This window comes from Taudactylus pleione, unplaced genomic scaffold (genome assembly GCF_031769625.1).
Source record: "Taudactylus pleione unplaced genomic scaffold, aTauple2 ptg000136l, whole genome shotgun sequence".
Classification (NCBI taxonomy): Eukaryota; Metazoa; Chordata; class Amphibia; order Anura; family Myobatrachidae; genus Taudactylus; species Taudactylus pleione.
This window is the reverse complement of record NW_028284538.1, coordinates 7,589,161-7,607,672: the sequence shown is the minus strand read 5'-3', so window position 1 is coordinate 7,607,672 and position 18,512 is coordinate 7,589,161. Positions and strand designations below refer to the sequence as shown.

The 18,512-nt window shown below is 42.1% G+C and overlaps 1 protein-coding gene across 1 annotated transcript in view; it reads right to left on the bottom strand.

Moving 5' to 3' along the window:
* Nucleotides 1–312: 312 nt before the first annotated feature.
* The window catches only part of LOC148522952 (uncharacterized), a 29,338-nt gene continuing 11,138 nt past the window's right edge, over nt 313–18,512 (bottom strand). Inside the window, exons 3-6 of the mRNA XM_088473592.1 lie at nt 15,802–15,858; nt 14,621–14,740; nt 4,824–4,946; nt 313–669 (exon numbers count right to left, since the gene is read on the bottom strand). Of these exons, the coding sequence (XP_088329718.1) occupies nt 313–669; nt 4,824–4,946; nt 14,621–14,740; nt 15,802–15,858 (657 nt within the window). The remainder of the gene's footprint in view (nt 670–4,823; nt 4,947–14,620; nt 14,741–15,801; nt 15,859–18,512) is intronic.

Here is an 18,512-nt window from a genome sequence, read left to right as displayed (position 1 = left end):
GTCATGATACTCTCATGTCATAGCCACCAATCTGCATCTCCCCCAGTTGTTTCTCCACATGGAGGTATGTAGTAGAGCAAAATTGTGTCAGTCATCTTTTTTGAATGTTAGCATATAGAGCAATGGAGTTTTCCCTGCCGCCTTTGGTTATTTTTCTTTCCTCTTCAATAGTTGGGAATATAAAGTTTTCAGTTCTTGGCTTAAGTCTTCAAGATTCATTTTGCCCACAGTTGCTGCCATTGCCAACCTTTTCACTCTTCTCCCTTTCCAAACTCTGCTGATCACATCCAGAAGCAAGAATATTTATTTGCATTATTCAGAGTAAGGAGGTGGCTGAGAATCATCTTCTGTCTGAGGAAAGACTGAAGACCGGGAAGACACAGGAGGTTGGGGAAAGGCTGATGATTGAGAAAATGCTGGAGGTTGAGGAAAGGCTTGTGATTGAGAAAATGGTGGAGGAAAGGCTTGTGATTGAGAAAATGGTGGAGGAAAGGCTGGTGACTGAGAAAATGGTGGAGGCTGAGGAAAGTCTGGTGACTGAGAAAATGGTGGAGGCTGAGGAAAGTCTGGTGACTGAGAAAATGGTGGAGGCTGAGGAATAGTTGCTGATATTTCTGAATATGCTGGAGGGTCTGGGAATGAGATGCTAGGTATTTGATCTGTATGGATCTGCAAAGAAAAATGTTACTATCAGACCACAGTGTAATGAAAGAGTATACATACAGTACAGTAGCAATACTGGAACTTTACATATCATAAGTGCAATAGAGTGTAAATTCACACATATAGGAACAACAAACAACAATAAAATTACAAACTAGGTAGGAGAAGGTCACGGTGCTAGGACAGGCAACTTACTATCTTCTAGGGCAACCAGTGAAAAGTCACAGCATTTGGAGACAGTTTAGAATAATTTAATGACAAGGCTAGTTAAGTAAAAGGAAGTATATTTATTAAATTGAATGCTATAGGTTGATATGTTGGGACTGGTTGGGGGAGAGAGATCTAGGGGTATATTTACTAAAGCTTCTAAAACAATCAAGCGGTAATGTTGCCCATAGCAACCCGATTCTACTGTAGTTATCATTTCTAAATTGCATTCGAGAAAATTATACACTGAATCTGATTGGTTGCTATGGGCAACATCACCACTTGTCTGTTTTAGAAGCTTTAGTAAATTTACCCCCCAGAATGTTAGGCACTAAATATCTGCAGTACAGAAAATCCAATATTTTTCCAAACAGGGCTACAGCAATCCAGGACTCAGAGAAGCAGCAACTGAGATTAAGACAGCAACTGGGGCTGTTATACAAATCTGCAAGACAAGTAGCAGAAAACAACACAGTATGTGAACTGTGCTAATTCTGGAGGAACAGTACTAATTTTGAGGAACTGTATCAGACAGAATTTATTTTACATTGTTGCTCTAAGGTGCTCCTCCTGCTATCGGTCAGAGTACTACACTGCGCTACACAGTAAAAGCTTACACTGCCTCTCCATAATGTGTGCAGAGCAATGGTGACTTCATCAGTAAAATTAGTTTCTTTCAACACAGAGTATTAGTGGTGGGAACTGATGTGAAGGCTAGAGCCAAACTTCATTGGATATTGCAGCAGATAGGAACTTGTGAGAGGGAGTATTTTGGTTATAAGTAACAAGGAGAGAATAGTGGATGAACATATGTGACATGGGAGAAAGGTGGGAGAACATACTTGAAAAGGGCAGAGTGTTGAGAGCCTATGTCACAGATTTAGCCCCATTAGTTTCCCCTTGTCACATTTGAGAGGTGTCCAAAAACATCTCTTGCCCACAGAGCCACTAAATTCATAAACCACTCAGGAACAAGATATTTACTGTATGCAGCAATGTTTTATATGTATAAACAAGGGACTGTATATATAGAAACTCTAAATAAATGAAATCATCTACAGTACTTAGCTTATTTAGAAAGGTGACCCAGTGCCTACTATTTGCATTATTTATGACTGAGCAGCATGTCACCGGCCATTCCAGTATTTATTACATCTTTTTCATATCTCTGTGTGCAAAGCATCTATCTGTATTTCCACACTGACCTATACACCTTTGGATTACAGCAATATAGAGGCCGAGCTACAAATGGTGTTTGACCTAAAGTCATTGCTGGGCAGATGTCAGATGCTATCACATATCACACCCAACATGGGTCACATATATATTTATATTATTTCAATAATAGGAAGTACTGATGGTGGCAGCTGCAGTGTCCTTCTTTGAATTAAAAAAATATGTGAGACTACAATGATAAGGGCTGGTGTTACCACTAGACAAATCTAAGTGGTCACATAGGACATCACGGTCATAATGCCACTGATGCAGTGTCTTTATTTTCATTGCAGTGTCCTCTCACTATGGACTGGCCACTGATATAAGAGGGTACTCTTCTTACCCGTGAAGATGCTTGCTGCTGCTCCTCCATGTTGGCAATGGAGCTGGGCTATGATGTTAAAGTCTAGCACCATACTTCCAAGAGTAGAACATGCCCCCTTCCCATGCACCATACATGGAGAAAAGGCAACTAATGGACTCAGAGAATATGTGCTGGTAGAGAGTCTACTGAGTAGAGACCATTCTATGGTTGTATTTAACATTTTGCAATGGGAATGTATTCTGCTCTGGTACCTTCATGTACTGAGCAAATAAGTTTTGGCACATAGGACATTCTAATATCCTGTCTGATAGTATATAATGCACATATCACTGACCAAAATTATAATCACTATTTTGATGAGCCTTTACAAATGGTAAGGGTGAGCATACATGGCCTGAATCTAAAGTATGTTGGACCCACTGTTGGTGTAGGATGCAGTGGAGCAATTTTCTTCTTCAGCACATGTGTCTGTGCCAGAATAGCATGCGTGCATAGATGGAGTTGCGATTGAGGTGCACAAAAGATCAGGGATGAACTGAGGCTGATAAGCAGCCCTGGCAGTCCCCCTGTGTGCACGCCAGAAAGGGCACGGCCTTTCCTCAAAAATGGCGTGCCATGAGTCACTGGTGTGGCCTCAGTATTTCCGGCCGAGCAGAGCACTGGGAGGCCGATAGCCAGAAGGGCCAGTCCAGTGTCAAACCCTGGCCAAGCAGCTCCTGCTTGGCCAGGGTCTGACGCCGGACTGGCCCATCTGGCTATCGGCCCTTCTGGCATTTGCCAGGAGTGCAAGATGGGCGGTCCAGCTCTGCAGGAGATGCATGGTCTCAGAAATGTGTTGAAAATATATTGGGCATTTGTAGGCGGTGACAAGAAGGTGACTTAGCGCATGCACTTCAATGGTCCATTATATGGTGTGATAGAAGCACTGGAGCAGTTTTGAATGGCTTCTATGTCTGTCCCAGATTCCTGTCCTATGTGTTTCAAAACCCCCATGAGATGTCTGTTTGGAAAAACATACTAGAAATGTCGGCTTTAGTGAAAAGCCGGAATGGGTCCTGGGGGTGTGGATGTGAGAAGAGGGAGGGCTCCACCCACAGGCCACTCCAGGTGTTGGGCCTTTCAGCCTGGGAGCAGGCTCGTTAGGGCTTGCACCTGAAAGTGGCTCAGATAAGCTGGGTTTGGTGATAGCTGAGTGTCTCATACCTGGGAGGAGGCCCGCAGGCTAGTTTGCTCTGAGACACTGTGTGATACCACCTGTAAGTACTGTGGACATGAACTTATTTAGTCTTCTGTTAGTGAGGGAACCTGCTGTCTAGTTAGAGCCCAGACGGGCTAGGATTTTGTTTGTGTTTTGTTTTATTTATGTGTCCAGTACAATAAAGACTGGCTCCGACCAGCTTGCACGAGAACCCCAGAATTGTGTCCTGTTTCTCTGGCTGCTGTGTGTGTAAAGAGGAAGTCCATCTTCCCAGGAGAGGGACCCCTATCCCGACTGTGTCACAATGGGTATGTTATGGGAGCATTGTGGGTGTGTCAGTGAATGTTACTGAATACACAGGTGCTCAACTTCTCACATAGGAGGCCATGTTTGGATGGAGAAACCACACCTGCCATAGGGCTGGTACAAGTTCTGATGGTGCGACCAATGGTGTCATCTAAAGTCGCACCAATCAGTAATTAATTACCCATGGATGCTAAATGTGGGCATCTCAGTTCTTGCACATCCAGATGCACACAGGGAAGGACTTTGTGGTCGCATTTGGATAAAGTCAAAGATAAGCGATCACCAATAGACGCGGACACAGATGCAGCAGCATTCAACTCAGAATCAGTGCCACAGTATCACTGTCTCTGAAAGTGTCATGGAGACAAAGAGCACAGGTGGCATGGATAGTGCAAAAGGGAGAACAAGAGGACATGGGGCCCTGCCCATTAGGGCTTACATACTAAGGGAAGGGGTGAATGTGGTAGAAGAGCATGATAAAGGTAGAGATGCAAGTGAAGATTAGAGGGAGGTGTGGTAGGCTTTAATGGAACTGAACAAATGACATTCTATCATTATACAGACTGATCAGTCATTACTGTACCATTTACATGACCTGTGCTGACAAAGGGAGGCCTGCAGAAGATGTACTGTACTCATAACCTACCTCCATCACTGATGACAGTGACTGAAATACAATTACACTAATTTATAGGTGTTTTATAAGATAGATGCAATTTGAGAACGGCAATCATATTAACATAGTTGAAGGCAACCTCAGACTTCTGTGTCCTTTATAAAAACCCTCGGCCTGTAGCCTTGCACCTTTATTTGGACAGGGAACATGGTGCCAACTGATATACCTATATTTATGGTAATGCTGCATTATCCCATATATCTAGTGTTTTTGCAATGCTATTCAGTTCTTACCTGTGGAGGATTCTCCGAATGATGCTTGAGAGATCGGCACCCATAGACTACAATATAGCAGGACATACTTAACTGCATTGTATTTGTCATAAGAAGAATGGATATAATAGCTAGTGTTGCCATCTGCAAGTTTAATGAAACATTATTAATAGAGTTGCCGTCATTATTGCATATTAAGGTTATTCAAATTGGTCTTGGCTATTCTTGGATGCGAATACAACTGATTCCATTATCATTGCTATCACCAATGTAACCCCCTTTACCCTCTAAAGGTAAACCAGGTTACTAACTCCTATGTAATCTCTTTTTACCCACCCTTATGGTGCATACACACGATCAGATTTTTCCTTCAGATATGAACGATAACGATTTAAAAATCGTTCAGTCATTCATATCTGAAGGAAAATCGTTCATATCTGACATGCCTGAACGATGGACGATCAACGATGCGCGTTCCCGTCTGTCAGATAACGATATCTGACATCTGATGGGTTTGCAGTCAGACTTGGACGATTCCATTCATTTTAATGTAGTAAAAAATCGTTCAATCGTTCAAATCGTTCAAATCGTTCAAAACTTTGGTAAAATCGTTCAAATCGTTCAAATCGTTTAATCATTCAATCGTTCATTTGACAAATCTGACAAGTCTGACAAATCTGACCGTGTGTACGCTCCATTAGGTGTATATTTATCAAAGTTCGCTTTTACTTTCACTTTGATGTTCACTTTAGCTCACCTCAAATCGAATCAAATCGAAAGTACAAATCCCTCTTCAAATCCCACATTTACCTAAATTCGATTTTAGAAGCCTTTTCTAAATCAAATTCGATTTGGTTAGATATTGAACAGTGATTTGATGTTCAATTTATGCATGTTCATGTACAAATCGAACACCAAATCCCACTTCAAAACGAACTTCAAAGCCCCAAATGAATAGAACTACTTCATGCTTTCATTTTCAGCATGAGCAGTTCGGTTTTGACACAGACACTTGCATACATCAGTGAGATGCATGCATGTATCTTACTGTAAAATGCTTGTGTTAATTTTATTTTAAAACATTTTGTGGGGTCCCCTCTAAATTCACAACCAGCCCCGGACTTTTCATAGCCAGTCCTGGTTGTTTAAGTACAGGGAAAAAATTGCGTACGCTTCCACTGTACTTAGCACAACCAGCACCAGGCTCTAATCCGGTGTTGATTCAGTAATTACGGGGAAAAAATGCATAGGGTTCCCTGTAAATTCATAGGGTCAGCCCCCACCTCTCTCAGCCAATGAATTGCTCCCTCCATTGAAGTCAATGGTGGGAATCGCTGAATCACCTTTAGTAACACTGTGGCTCTTCATTGACTTCAATGGTGGGAGCCGTTCATTGGCTGAAAGAGGCGGGGGCTGACCTCTCTCAGCCAATGAACATTCTCATACGGCCCTACAAAGGGAAAAGCAGCGTTTGCAGGCTTCAATCAGAAGGTAACAACCATCGTAGTTGTTACCTGTTGCATGGGTCGGTATTTTAGTTTTTTATTTCACCAAGACAATGGATGCTTACAGGGAGAAAGGGACCAGTCCAGGTAATGTAGGTGAGTATGTGTGAGTGTGTACAGTATGTATTAAAGCTATACTATCACGGTGTGTGTGTATTGTGTTTATTTAAACATTTCTTTACAGGTGAACTACAGGTACCAGAGGGCCCTTAATGCCCTGCATGCTGGTACTTGTGGTTCTCCAAGTATCAGCATGTGGGGAGGCTTGCTGGGACCTGCAGTTCTACTCGTAAAGACAATGTTTACACTTATCTTTTTTCACATTACACTTACACTATCAACCCGCCACACACCGCCCAGGGGTGGCGGGGATAGCCCCGGGCAATCAGCCTAGGCCTGGGGTGCCCTGTAGAGGGGGACCCCTTTATTGGGCTGACTAGTGGTTAGGAGTAATGTTTCAGTTGGGGAGCCCAATGATAGGGTTTCCATGGCTGTGACATTATCCACAAGCTAGAAAGGGTCTGGTGCTGGTTGTGGAAATTACATGGGAACCATATGCATTTTTTTACCTGTTATTCCAGAACTAGGACCGGATCAGAGCCTGGTGCTGGCTGTGCTAAGTACAGCCCTACACAATTTTTTCCCTGTGCTTACACAACCAGGACTGGCTATAAAAAGTCTGGGGCTGGTTGTGTATTTAGGAGGGGACCCCACGTAATTTATTTTTAATAAAATTAACACTTATCATGCATTTTAAAGTAAGATACATGCATGCATCTCACTGATGTATGCATTTATCTGTGTCAAAACACACTGCTCATGCTGAAATCGAAAGCATAAAGCAGGTCTATTCATTTGGGGATTTGAAGTTTGATTTGAAGTTCGATTTTGTGTTCTATTTCAAATCGAATAATAGTAAATAAGGGATTTGTGTGTTGGTCTATGTAAAAGTACCAATGTTTTTCCTATGTTCGATTTTGAGTGGGATTTGAGTGAAATTAGGTTTTATGTTCGATTTGACATTCGATTTTGCCTTTAGTAAATCTCCAAATGCAAAATTGATGAATCGGATGAAAGTCAAATGTGATATCACACTAAAATCAAAATCGAACCTTTGTAAATATACCCCTTAAACTCATGTTAAGTGGTGTACTGACTATTACTATTCCAGTGCCTCCACCCAAGCTAAATTGTAAGGCTTGATTTGGAAAACCTGTTACTTTTGAGTATGATGTATAGTGTACAACAATGCATAAATATAATCTGTGTTTAACACAGTTTTGTTAATACCACCTGTCTTTTCCTTTCTTCTAGGCTACTCCATACATATGAACTCCGTGCTCCACCCTCTCCAGGTAAGTAATAGATAAACAATATTAGATCAGGTTCACTTTTATATAAGACAGGTCAGATATACACATTCGCTTTACATAACATCAGTATATTATAACTGTGTCTACAGACGGCAATAAAATGTTACATTATCAATTATCATTAGTTAAACAGTGAATGGGAAGCAATACCCTTAGCAAACTGTCCTACAGTAGTATATAGGCCTTATAGTCCACACTGCCCAAAACAAGAGTTATAATCAGCGGGTCTCCACATCATAGACTGCAGTCTATGCAGCCCTCTACTCCCTTGCCATACCGGTGATTAGCAGGGGGTGCTTCCAATGAGAAGTCACTACCAATGCTAGCCTGGGCAGTCCCTGGAGGAGGTGGATTTTACTGGGGGGGGGGGCTTGCAATCCCGCAGCCCCTAGGTAAAATCCACGACTGGTTATAATAAACAACCCTCTACTTTTTATTTTAACTTTTTATCAGTCCTTTTTAAATATATTTATAAACTCTTATTATAGAACTTTATCTACAGTAGTGTCTGTGAAGTCACTAATGTGGGGGGTTCCCGCCGTAAGTGGGGAAATACTTACCGGATCTTTGGCATTATTAAGGGACATTCCTGGAGATGTACTAAACCTCGGTGGTGAAGTGTTGCAATTCTGGATCAAGCAAATCTAAAGAGATTCACTGTATTCCAAACAGAGACCAACATGACCAGACACAGACAAAGACAATGTGCACACTGCGATGATCCCGTCCCCTTCTCACCAGCCATAAATTTGGTTGTCATCAGCAGGATGACTTTATCTGACTGCGGAAGCCAAGAGAAGAAGAGTTCCAGAAAGAAGATCCTGGTGAGAGGGAGTGACACTAAACTGCCATCAAAAACATGGGATTCCAAGAGTCAATTTGGTGTGAACAAATCGAAGAAGACGTTGCAATAGTATTTAGATGCTGCTGGTGAGGCTCCACAGGGGAAGAAGAAGCTACAGTGCTGTACCTCTTTTTCTTCTTGTGTTTGCAAGCCCAGCACCCAGAACAGGTAGAAAAGATCTTTACAAAAAATTAAGAAACCTCGCTATTTACTGTACATGTCTCGGCTACTAATTATTATAGATGCTACAGCAATTTAGACTAGTATAGCCTCAAAATTTGATTTAATATTTGAGTATAATGCACATGGATATATAATGTATTTATATATTTTTTGCTAAATAGATGCATTTAAGAGAACTTGCTCTATCATTAATATAAACAACATACAGTGAATATTTGGACTGCCACATTCTCCGGATAATAATAGACAAGATTTTTCAATATCTAATATACGAGTATATGATATATGTAAATCAATAGTTAATCAAATATCTCTTTTTACTCTTATCATTATTTCCTATTGCCAATCACATATAGCTCCACACACCTCCATATTTTGAATAATATAATTCTGCATTATTTTGGGAGTAAAGAGCACAGTAGCTCTCTTTTCAATCACATTATTTTTTTTTCTACATACAGTACACTAACGGGTATTCAATATGGAGTGAAAACTCTGTTTTTGCGATGTTTTCGCACCGATGACGTCATTTTCGCAGGTTTTGGTTTTACACCGTATTCAATTTCAAAGACTTTTCGCAGGTTCGAAAAGTCTTTGAAAAAAAACGGGGATAACTTTTCACCACTGAATAGGTGGCAAAAAAAAGTGCAGAATTGGGGTTTAGGGGTACAGGCTTAAAAAAAATTGCCTGCACCCCTGGGAATGACATTTTAAAAATAACTGTGTCAAAAAAAGTTTTAAAAAAATAAGGACACCCCAAAAAATTAATAAAAAAATTGGGGTGAAAAAAAAAATAAGGAAAAAAGTGTTTAACAATAGGGAAATAGGTTCAGGGCTATTCTGCAAGTATGCGGCAGGTGTTTTCTAGAATAGATTATTAGCGGCAGGTGCATAGTTGCAGAATTTTTTAAAAATTAATTTAGGAACATAAATATGCTAGTATTCATTTTTATGTACCCCAAATTTGATGGGACCACTTAAAAAAAGAAAAAAAAAAACCTAAGTGCTTTTCTGCATCACTTCTTCAATGTCGGGAAAAAAACATCTGCAGCCGCTATTTAAAACCCCGACTTTCATTTGCAGGCTAAACTGGGGGTACCCATCATGATCCCCCATGATTTTACAGCTTTAGGGGGGTTCTACAATATATTCCAGGAAAATTTCTCTTTTTTTCGCGGATCCTACATCGCCGGCTCCCGTTTTCGTAGCTTTCATATTGAATACGGGGATAAGCGAGGGCGCGTGCGATACTTTTTTGCAGGTAAAAGTTACTATATGCAGCGTAAACTTCGACAGCGAGGTTTACGTTTCATATTGAATACCCCTCTAAGGCTGGGTACACATTAAATGACCCAATGCTCGGGGCGATTTACCTTTGCCCCGGACCATGCAAGATTGCCGGTATAAACTCAAATATATAATGAAAGATGGAACAATCATTCATTCCATCATTCATTAAACTGCAATGCCCTGCATGTGATATCATGTGACTGGCCGTGCAGTATGGCCAGTCACACGACATCGCCGACGAACCACGGGAGCACGCAATCATGTGTACACATTAGACGATGTATTAACCAAATTCAGTATCACAATTTTAATCAAATTAAAACAGAATAAATATAAAATTAAAATTGATTGAGCATAAAAAGTTTCAGCTGATCCCAATAAACAATGGTAACATGAATAATTGACACAATATTATATTTAACACAATAATAAAGTGCAGAAAATCAATGATGAGGATCCAAATAGATATAGGAATTGTGGCAGATTTTCTTTTATTCATTTGTTCTAAATCGTTTATCAGAATGGGCGGTAGAAGGAATATACCATTTATGTAGGCAACTACATAGAACATTTCAACCAGTTGTATTTAATTGATTTTCTGCACTGTAATATTGTGTTAAATTAAATATTGTGTCAATTATTCATATTACCATTGTTTATTGGGATCAGCTGAAACTTCTTATGCTCAATCAAATTTTATATTTATTGTGTTTTAATTTGATTAAAATTGTGATACTGAATTTGGTTAGCGCTTCTACCTTCTGAATTTTCTTCTGTTGAACTCTTACATAAGGTCCAGCCCTTCATGCTTAGCAGCAGCAACCAATTTTAAAGTATCAGGATTTATTTAATAAATGAAAGAGTTTTGAGTCACCTAGCGCCTGGTGAGGTTCTCCTCTATGTGTTTTACATTAGACAATGTGCCTGATATGTTTTTCCAATCCACCTCAAAATTATATATTGGATGATATATCGCCTAATGTGTACCCAGCCTAATGGTGCGTAAACACGGCACGATAAAAATGCACAATATGAGTGATAATGATATCGATCATGTCGTTATTGTTCATATCATGCATTTTTTTGCTCCCTTCCAACCCACCAACGACCTGCGATGCGCGGGCACGTATGGACGATAAAGATATCGTCCATTGCCCGTGCATGCAGGCCAACCTGGTCGATATCGACCAGGTTACTTTAGGGACACACGATCGTTGATCGCGGGTCACTGGCCATCGTTGGTGGGTTGGTGGTGTGCTGGATGATCGATATCAATCATCCAGCACACCACGAGGGTGCAGAACGATCAGACAGCGATATCATTATCGTGTTTATGCACCATTAGACTAATATTTCAAAATTTTGCTGATTTTTAAGACAATTCTTTTTGAGAGTATTTCTCTTCTCTTATTCTTATACTTAAAAAATGTATGTTTTATTTAATTTTAATTCTAGTGCAACTGAAACACACTTTCCTTTCCTCTCTTAGTGTTTCCTTAATGTCTGTGGTAGAACCCCCGTTTGTTCATTAAGAAATAAAGTTCTTATGTGTATTAACATTAAGACAGGGGCGTATCTATAATGGGTGCAGGGTGTGCGGGGCACATGGGCCTCTGGGTCCAGGGAGGCCCCACACCGCACACCCTGCACCCATAGCATTACTTACCTCTCTGGAGTCCCACGTTGGCACGGGGGTCCGGCGCTGTAAAAACGACTGGAAAATGGCCACCGTGGCCATTTTCCCGTAATTTGTGCATGCGCAGTACAAGGAAAATGGCCGCCACAGCCATTTTCCCGGTGACATGTGCATACTCTATAGACTCTGGGTGCACTCTAGTGCCCAGAGTCTATAACTCTGACGCTGGCCGCGCACAGCTCAGTGCGTTGCCGGCCGCCAGACAGAGAGGAGGGGACCTGTGTTGGAAACTGCACACGGGCCCCCTCCTCTCTAGAAATGCCCCTGCATTAAGATTATTATTCTAATAGGGGTTTCCTCTCTATAAATTGCTAATTATCTAGATCAGAGGTAATTTTTCTCCCTCTTTTTACCTAAATAGTTTGTTAGTTGCACAGTTGGCTGGTCACATAGTAGTTGTATGTCAGGGCCAGTACACCTAATTAGACTATTGTGAGTAGGCTACACCATCTGAGTAGTTATCCTAGTACTTTGTGGGAGGGCATTCATTTCTCTCTTGCATGAGTGAAGACTTAGGGCCCTATTTACTACAATCAGCATTTAGAATGCAGATTGTAGTGTGATATTTCTGACTATTGCGAATTCAGGCAATATCACAGGGATTTATTAAAAATCCCTTGCAGGGACAGAGAACCTGATTCAGAGCCGCTCGTAAGCGGCCGCTCGCTCCGAATGACGTTCGCACATCTGCATATGGGTTGTAATGCGCATGCGCCAACCAGTCAGTGTGGTCAGAAATCGTGTGCTCGCAAAATAGCGAGGGGCTGGTAATTTGAGTGAAAGAATGAGGCGTTTGTGGGTGGTAACAGGGGAAGGTGCTTGAAAATGGGGAGTGGAGATCCGAACACAGGCATGCCAAACTGTCAAAACGGGCGTTTTAAGGGTGTGCATAATTAACAAAGCAGCGTCATCGACCACGGCACTTGGTTGTCTTGTAGCCTGAACTGCTCGCATGATTGCGGTAGGAAAATCCTACCACAAGAATTGCGAGCAGTTCATACGCTTTTCGATGTACTCGATTAATCAAATAAATAGCGGAGATGATGTATGATGCGAGCGGCCAAGGGGCGTCTTTACAAAATAGCGAGCGCATGTTTCGGACGCTCGCTCAGACATACAGGTGTCAACAGACCGCAAAGAGCGAGCGCTCAATTTAAATATCCGGCCCCTTTTTCTGAACGAGTGAGCGCAAATAGCGTCCGGCTCTGAATGAGGTCCAGAGTTTGCAATAAAGCTCTGTCCCTGTGAATCCCTTCTGCAGCCTTATCACTGTTTTTTTGGAAAAAATACAGTGACAAGGTGCTGCGCATGTGCCGACCGGCCATCCTGCTACACCCCCATGATTGTGCCCACCCCCTTCCCCGTGAGCCCCCGTGCCCCCCCTTAATTTCACTTACCTCTGGTCAACGCTGCTTCGGTGATATCCTCCCTCTGGGGCTCCGGTCAGCTGGTCTCCCATCCTGCACTGTGACCCAGTCAGCTGTTCTATGCAGTAGCTGACCTGGATCACAGTGCAGGAGCCAGGAGACCAGCTGACCGGAGCCCCGGAGGACATCACCGGAGCACCGATCACCAGCCCTGAACTCAGGTAAGTTTTTTTTTTTTACAGTGATCAGCTTGTGGTCTGTTTAGACCACTCAGCTGATCACTGGAGCCCAGCTTCCAGCTTTGCTCTGCATGTTAGAGCAGAGCAGGAGTTGGGGAACCAGGGGAGACCTTTGATAATGCCATCTCCAGGTGCCGTTATTATCACAGGGCTTCCCCCGGCATTTTTTCACATTTTATTTTTAGTAAATTCTCAGACAGATCACATTTCCCATTACAATTATGAGAGATGCGATTTGCTTACTAAAAATATGTGATGATTAGGGGTTGGAGTAGAATTTTACAAATTCTACTCCAATTGCTCTTTAGTAAATTTAGGTGAAACTAAAATAATGTGAAAAGGGTGTGAAAACACCCTTTTTCACTTTATTTTAGTAAAAATAATGTTAATAAATAGAGCCTTTAGTCTTCAGTCATGTTGGTGTCCCATTTAAGGGTTGCAGCAATGTCACCTTTTCACTATTTTCTTTTGCGGAACCACCATTCAGCACAGTTTTACATTTGTCTACATAATCCTTTTATCTTTTACCAGAGCTCACCTGTTACTCTTAACTATTTGTGAAAATGTCTTCACAGTACAATAGCTTGGGGGCAAGGATATATCTGACGTGATTGGGGGAGAGTAATCACATCCTTATGGTGGGTACACACTATACAAATATATCTGCAGATGATGGTTGTTCATACACGCTGAACGACAATCATCTGTGTCTGGCTGCGGGTCCCGGCAACCAAGGGGCGTGTCCTGTCGGGCGGGGGGGGTGTCCCTCCCCCCTCCCCGCTGCTGCCGCTGTGTATGTACGGGCGGTCTGCAGACATATCTGTCCATCTGCTGTGCAGCACAGCCAATGCTATACGTTGGTGAACGACAACTTTCACCGACATATCGCGGGTTCACACTGGCCGACGGGCAGCAGATATATTGGCCGATCAATAGATCGGCCAATATATCTGTCAGTGTGTACCCAGCATTAGAGAAGTGACCAACTAGAAATGAATCAGGCCCTAAGATAGCAACAAGTTAAGAGTCACACCCACAACACTATCATAACACGTCCATAAGACAGACCGACATAATCAGCCCATAGGAGCGTCATTTTTGTAGATTTTTATTTCACAAATTTAAATAAGTAATTTTTTTAAAGGTATGCCAGAGTGCGTTTAAATACAAAATGGCACTTAAAATCGTGCAGCAAAACCGGCAAATGACAGCTGAAATCTGTTTTGTAAAATTCACCTATTAGTAAATACACTACTGCTTAATTCGATCCGTGTTACTAAATATGGTATAAAGGTTGCCATATTCGGCTATTGATACTTACATTACCATATGGGCATTTAAAGCCACATGGATATATTTTAAAAACATCCACAAAGCCCAGGGCAAGTCCAAGAAAAGAAACTGCAATGCTGATGGAGTGCAATATGACGGAAGCTGTGACCTGTACAGAGAAAAGACAGCCTTCATGTTATAGCCAGCATTCACAGACTGTGAAACACCATGTAATCAGGGCTTGTACAGAGAGCCAGGATAGGGCTTTTTAGTCAAACATATTAATAAGCATGGTTTCGGCATGGTAACGGCAAAATTACCTTCAAGTGTTTTGGTTCAGTTTGGTTTTCTTTAACAATTGATAACTTGGGCCTGTTTTTGTTCCTATAGCATTATTAACATCAAAAACATTAATTTCCAGTCAGTTTTGACCACCACATAGCAACATAAATCGCGACAGAGGGACTTAAATGCAATCCAAAACACGCAAGATCCAGTTTTTAGATCTGAGTTCCTAACTTGCGAGAATACTCAAGTAGAGACTCGGGGCTTCATTCAGAGGCGGACCAACGGTCTACGACCACACGGCCGCCTCGATGTTTGTCCAGTGCGCATGCGCACGAGGGAGCCAGCTCCTTCGTGCGCATGCGTGAGACCCGCTACGACCGACAGCGCTGGTCGTAGCGGGTCTCTTTCCAAAGGGGGCGAGCTGTCAATGTTGATTGACAGCTCACCCCCTTTGGAAGGCGGGCTGGGGGGGTGGCAGCCCAAACGGAGGCGTTCCCATGGGAATGCCTGCCGTTTCGGGGAGGCCCCACTGACATAGTGATGTCAGTGGAGAGCTTCCGGCTCTGACAGAGCCAGAAGCTCTCCGGGGCTTACGACAAGTGAGACCCTACCCTAGGGTCTCGTCATAAGCCCCGATGGTCGCGATGGTCTATGACCATCGCAACCATCACCCTAGCGGTCATTAGAGCTGTGGGTGTAAACCCACAGCCTAATGACCGAAACAGAGGCGGCCGGTCAGGATGCAAGCGGCCGCCCAGTTTCTGAGCGACCGCTTGCCTCCTCCGACCGCCTCTGAATGAGGGCCTCAGTTTTACTCGGAAACTCAGTTTGACTCGGAACCCCAAAGTTTGTGTGTTTTCGGTTTTCAGCAAAACTGAACCGCTCATCTTTAATCTAATACATAGTGTTTTGTGGCACATGTAGAGAATTGACTGTACTCACCAACTTGATAGAGGTTACGGCTTGAGCAGCAACAGCCAGAAATCCTGAAATTATCAACTGCAAAGTACACAGTATATAAGTCACTCACTTCATAAAGAATTGTGAGAGGGCAGGGGTACCTTCAGTTAACCTTAATAAGACTCCTGCCCATAAAACCAACACTGGGTAAATGACGGGGTGTAACTATAATTCCCATTAGTCAACAGACAGTCACAAATTATATTACTTTTGAAGTTTTTGAACAGTAACAGATCAAAACAGAAGTAATAAGAAAATGTTTTACTGTATACTTAATAAAATGGTAAATAAAGGTTGGAGGGGTATTGTTTTCTTAACCTTTATTTTAAAATTGTATCTGTATGTGTTTATGGCAGGAGCCTTTGAGGTCATTTCTAGGGGTGTACGATGGGAGTTGCCACCCATATTGCAAGGCAGAGGGGATAGCACCATCTCGGTCCCAGTGGAACTTGTACCAGCCTTATCTACATCGAAGTGTGTCCTTTTTCCCAAATGACATTTTGTTTATAATGACATTGTTTCAACTGACAACTGTTACTGTGAAACGTCTGATTGAAATCTACAGGACTCATTCACTACAGATCGCTATTCTGCATATACGCACGCAACACAGTTGCTAATATCAGCGGTAATATTTAAATGTTTTCATTCGCATTGTGATTGCAGCCTGACATAAGGACGTCCACTTCCCCTTACTCACATCCGTATACTTGGCCAACATAGAAAAACAATTGGTAACATCGAGTGACATAGGAGCCATATGCACAGGTGATGAAGCCCAGACCTTACTCGCCAATCGCCTGTTTCTGTGCAAGCTATGAGACCTCAGTTGGCGTCTGGTATCGCAGTGGATAATTTATGCAAGTCAATGCAACGGTGCTGAAACGCACTGTCACCCCCCCCTTCACCACCCACAAATGGCACTTCCTGTCAATCACTCTGTTATGGGTCTGCGTGTCCTCTGTGATCGCAGTCCTGATCGCAATAGCTAGTTCACGCACGCAAAATCCGATACATATGCATGCGCAGAAGGCAACAAGCGTTCGATTGCAGGTGTATAATCAACTTCATTCCTTGCTGAATCAGGCCCTTAGTGCAATATTTATATGATCAGACTGAAAAGTCCAGTGACATTTTTAAGGACTATATGGTTATATTCTATGGACGTTATTTATGCACCTATGCTAATTATTACTTATTAATGCACTATTTCTGTTTCTATTTGTGATTACATGCAATTGATTCATTTAAATGTACATTTGTGTCGTTTTTGATGCCTATGCTATAATAAATATTTTAACTCAGTCATCGACTAATTAAGGTTAAGCGCTACACTTTTTTTCTTTAGTGACGGGCAGATCCCACTGTGCGGGCAGTTATCTGAATCAGAGCTTTGTGGAGCTATTACAGAGCGCACCATTGTTTTTGTAATTTATAAAGTGTTTAGAAGGGATCTCTGCCGCATGGAGAGTTGCCCAACGTATCCTTAGGACATGCCCAGTTCCCAGCTCCTTGACACTTTCTTCCACCTGTGTGCTATCTGGTTGATCCTGCAGGTACAGTAGCATATGCTTTTCTAAAAAAATTAAGCCATTCACATGCACTGTAAGTACACACAGTTGGTAATGTGAATGCAAATGATTAACTAAAGGGTCTATTCATCATCCCCTAATTTCCTTTAACTTCTACAAAAGTAGGTGAAAGTTAACATTATCACTTATTTTTGCAGAAATTAACTCTCAGGGCCATTCACTAACTGTGTAATGCAAGTGTTATCACTGATATCTCCTGGTTACAATTTTTCTCCGATAATTTCCACAGTCCCTATACAGTACTTTAGCATAGTGATGTAGATATTATGTAATTCATCAAGTTGAAATTTTTTTTAAAAATTCATGACTTGGTAGTGTAACTACTATACGCCATCCTAAGATGGCGTATGGCACTGAATGTGTTCGCAAGCTACCATTACACGGCAGCTTGTGCAGCAGAGGGATCTTATCAGATCTCTCCCTGCTGTGTTCTGCCTGCCTGCGGCTGCTAGCTACACCCTAATCCCTCCTCCCAGCTCCACTGCACTCACATGAGAGGAGTTGTCATGCAGAGGATCTCTCTAATAGTGGTTGTTGGCATGTTGATGACATGTCCTCAGCACTCCCACCAGTCCCTCTGTCCCATGTGTCTTCTCTTTGATGGGACACTGTTCTCCTCCAACCCCAGTCTTCTTTCACACTTTGCAGTCTATCTTCATGCTGCGGATGCACAGTTTGTTGACAGGCTGTGAAGAATCAATGAAGACCGGAGCAGCAGGAAAAAATTCCCCCACTTCCAAAAAATTGACTCAGCAGAGCAGTTTTTTTTTAAAGTGATAGTTTAGGTAATGACGCATGATAATAGTCCTTGAAAGGTTTTTTGAACTTTCATCGAGTTAAAAACATAATTCTAACTATTTATAATTATATAAAGATGAATAGGCCCCTAAATCAGTTATGGTTGCTCTTTTACTTCTCAGAAGGTTTCTGACCTGCCTGAGCTTCCCTTAGGACACCCCTGTAACGATTTGACAGGTGTACCACTCTAATCAAACTTCACACCTGCAATGGCTCTGCTCCTGTTCACTATATTGGGGAAACAATGATGCCATTTCAGGGTGCAGATGCAGGTCTAAACTACATGAAATCCAGGGTGGATGT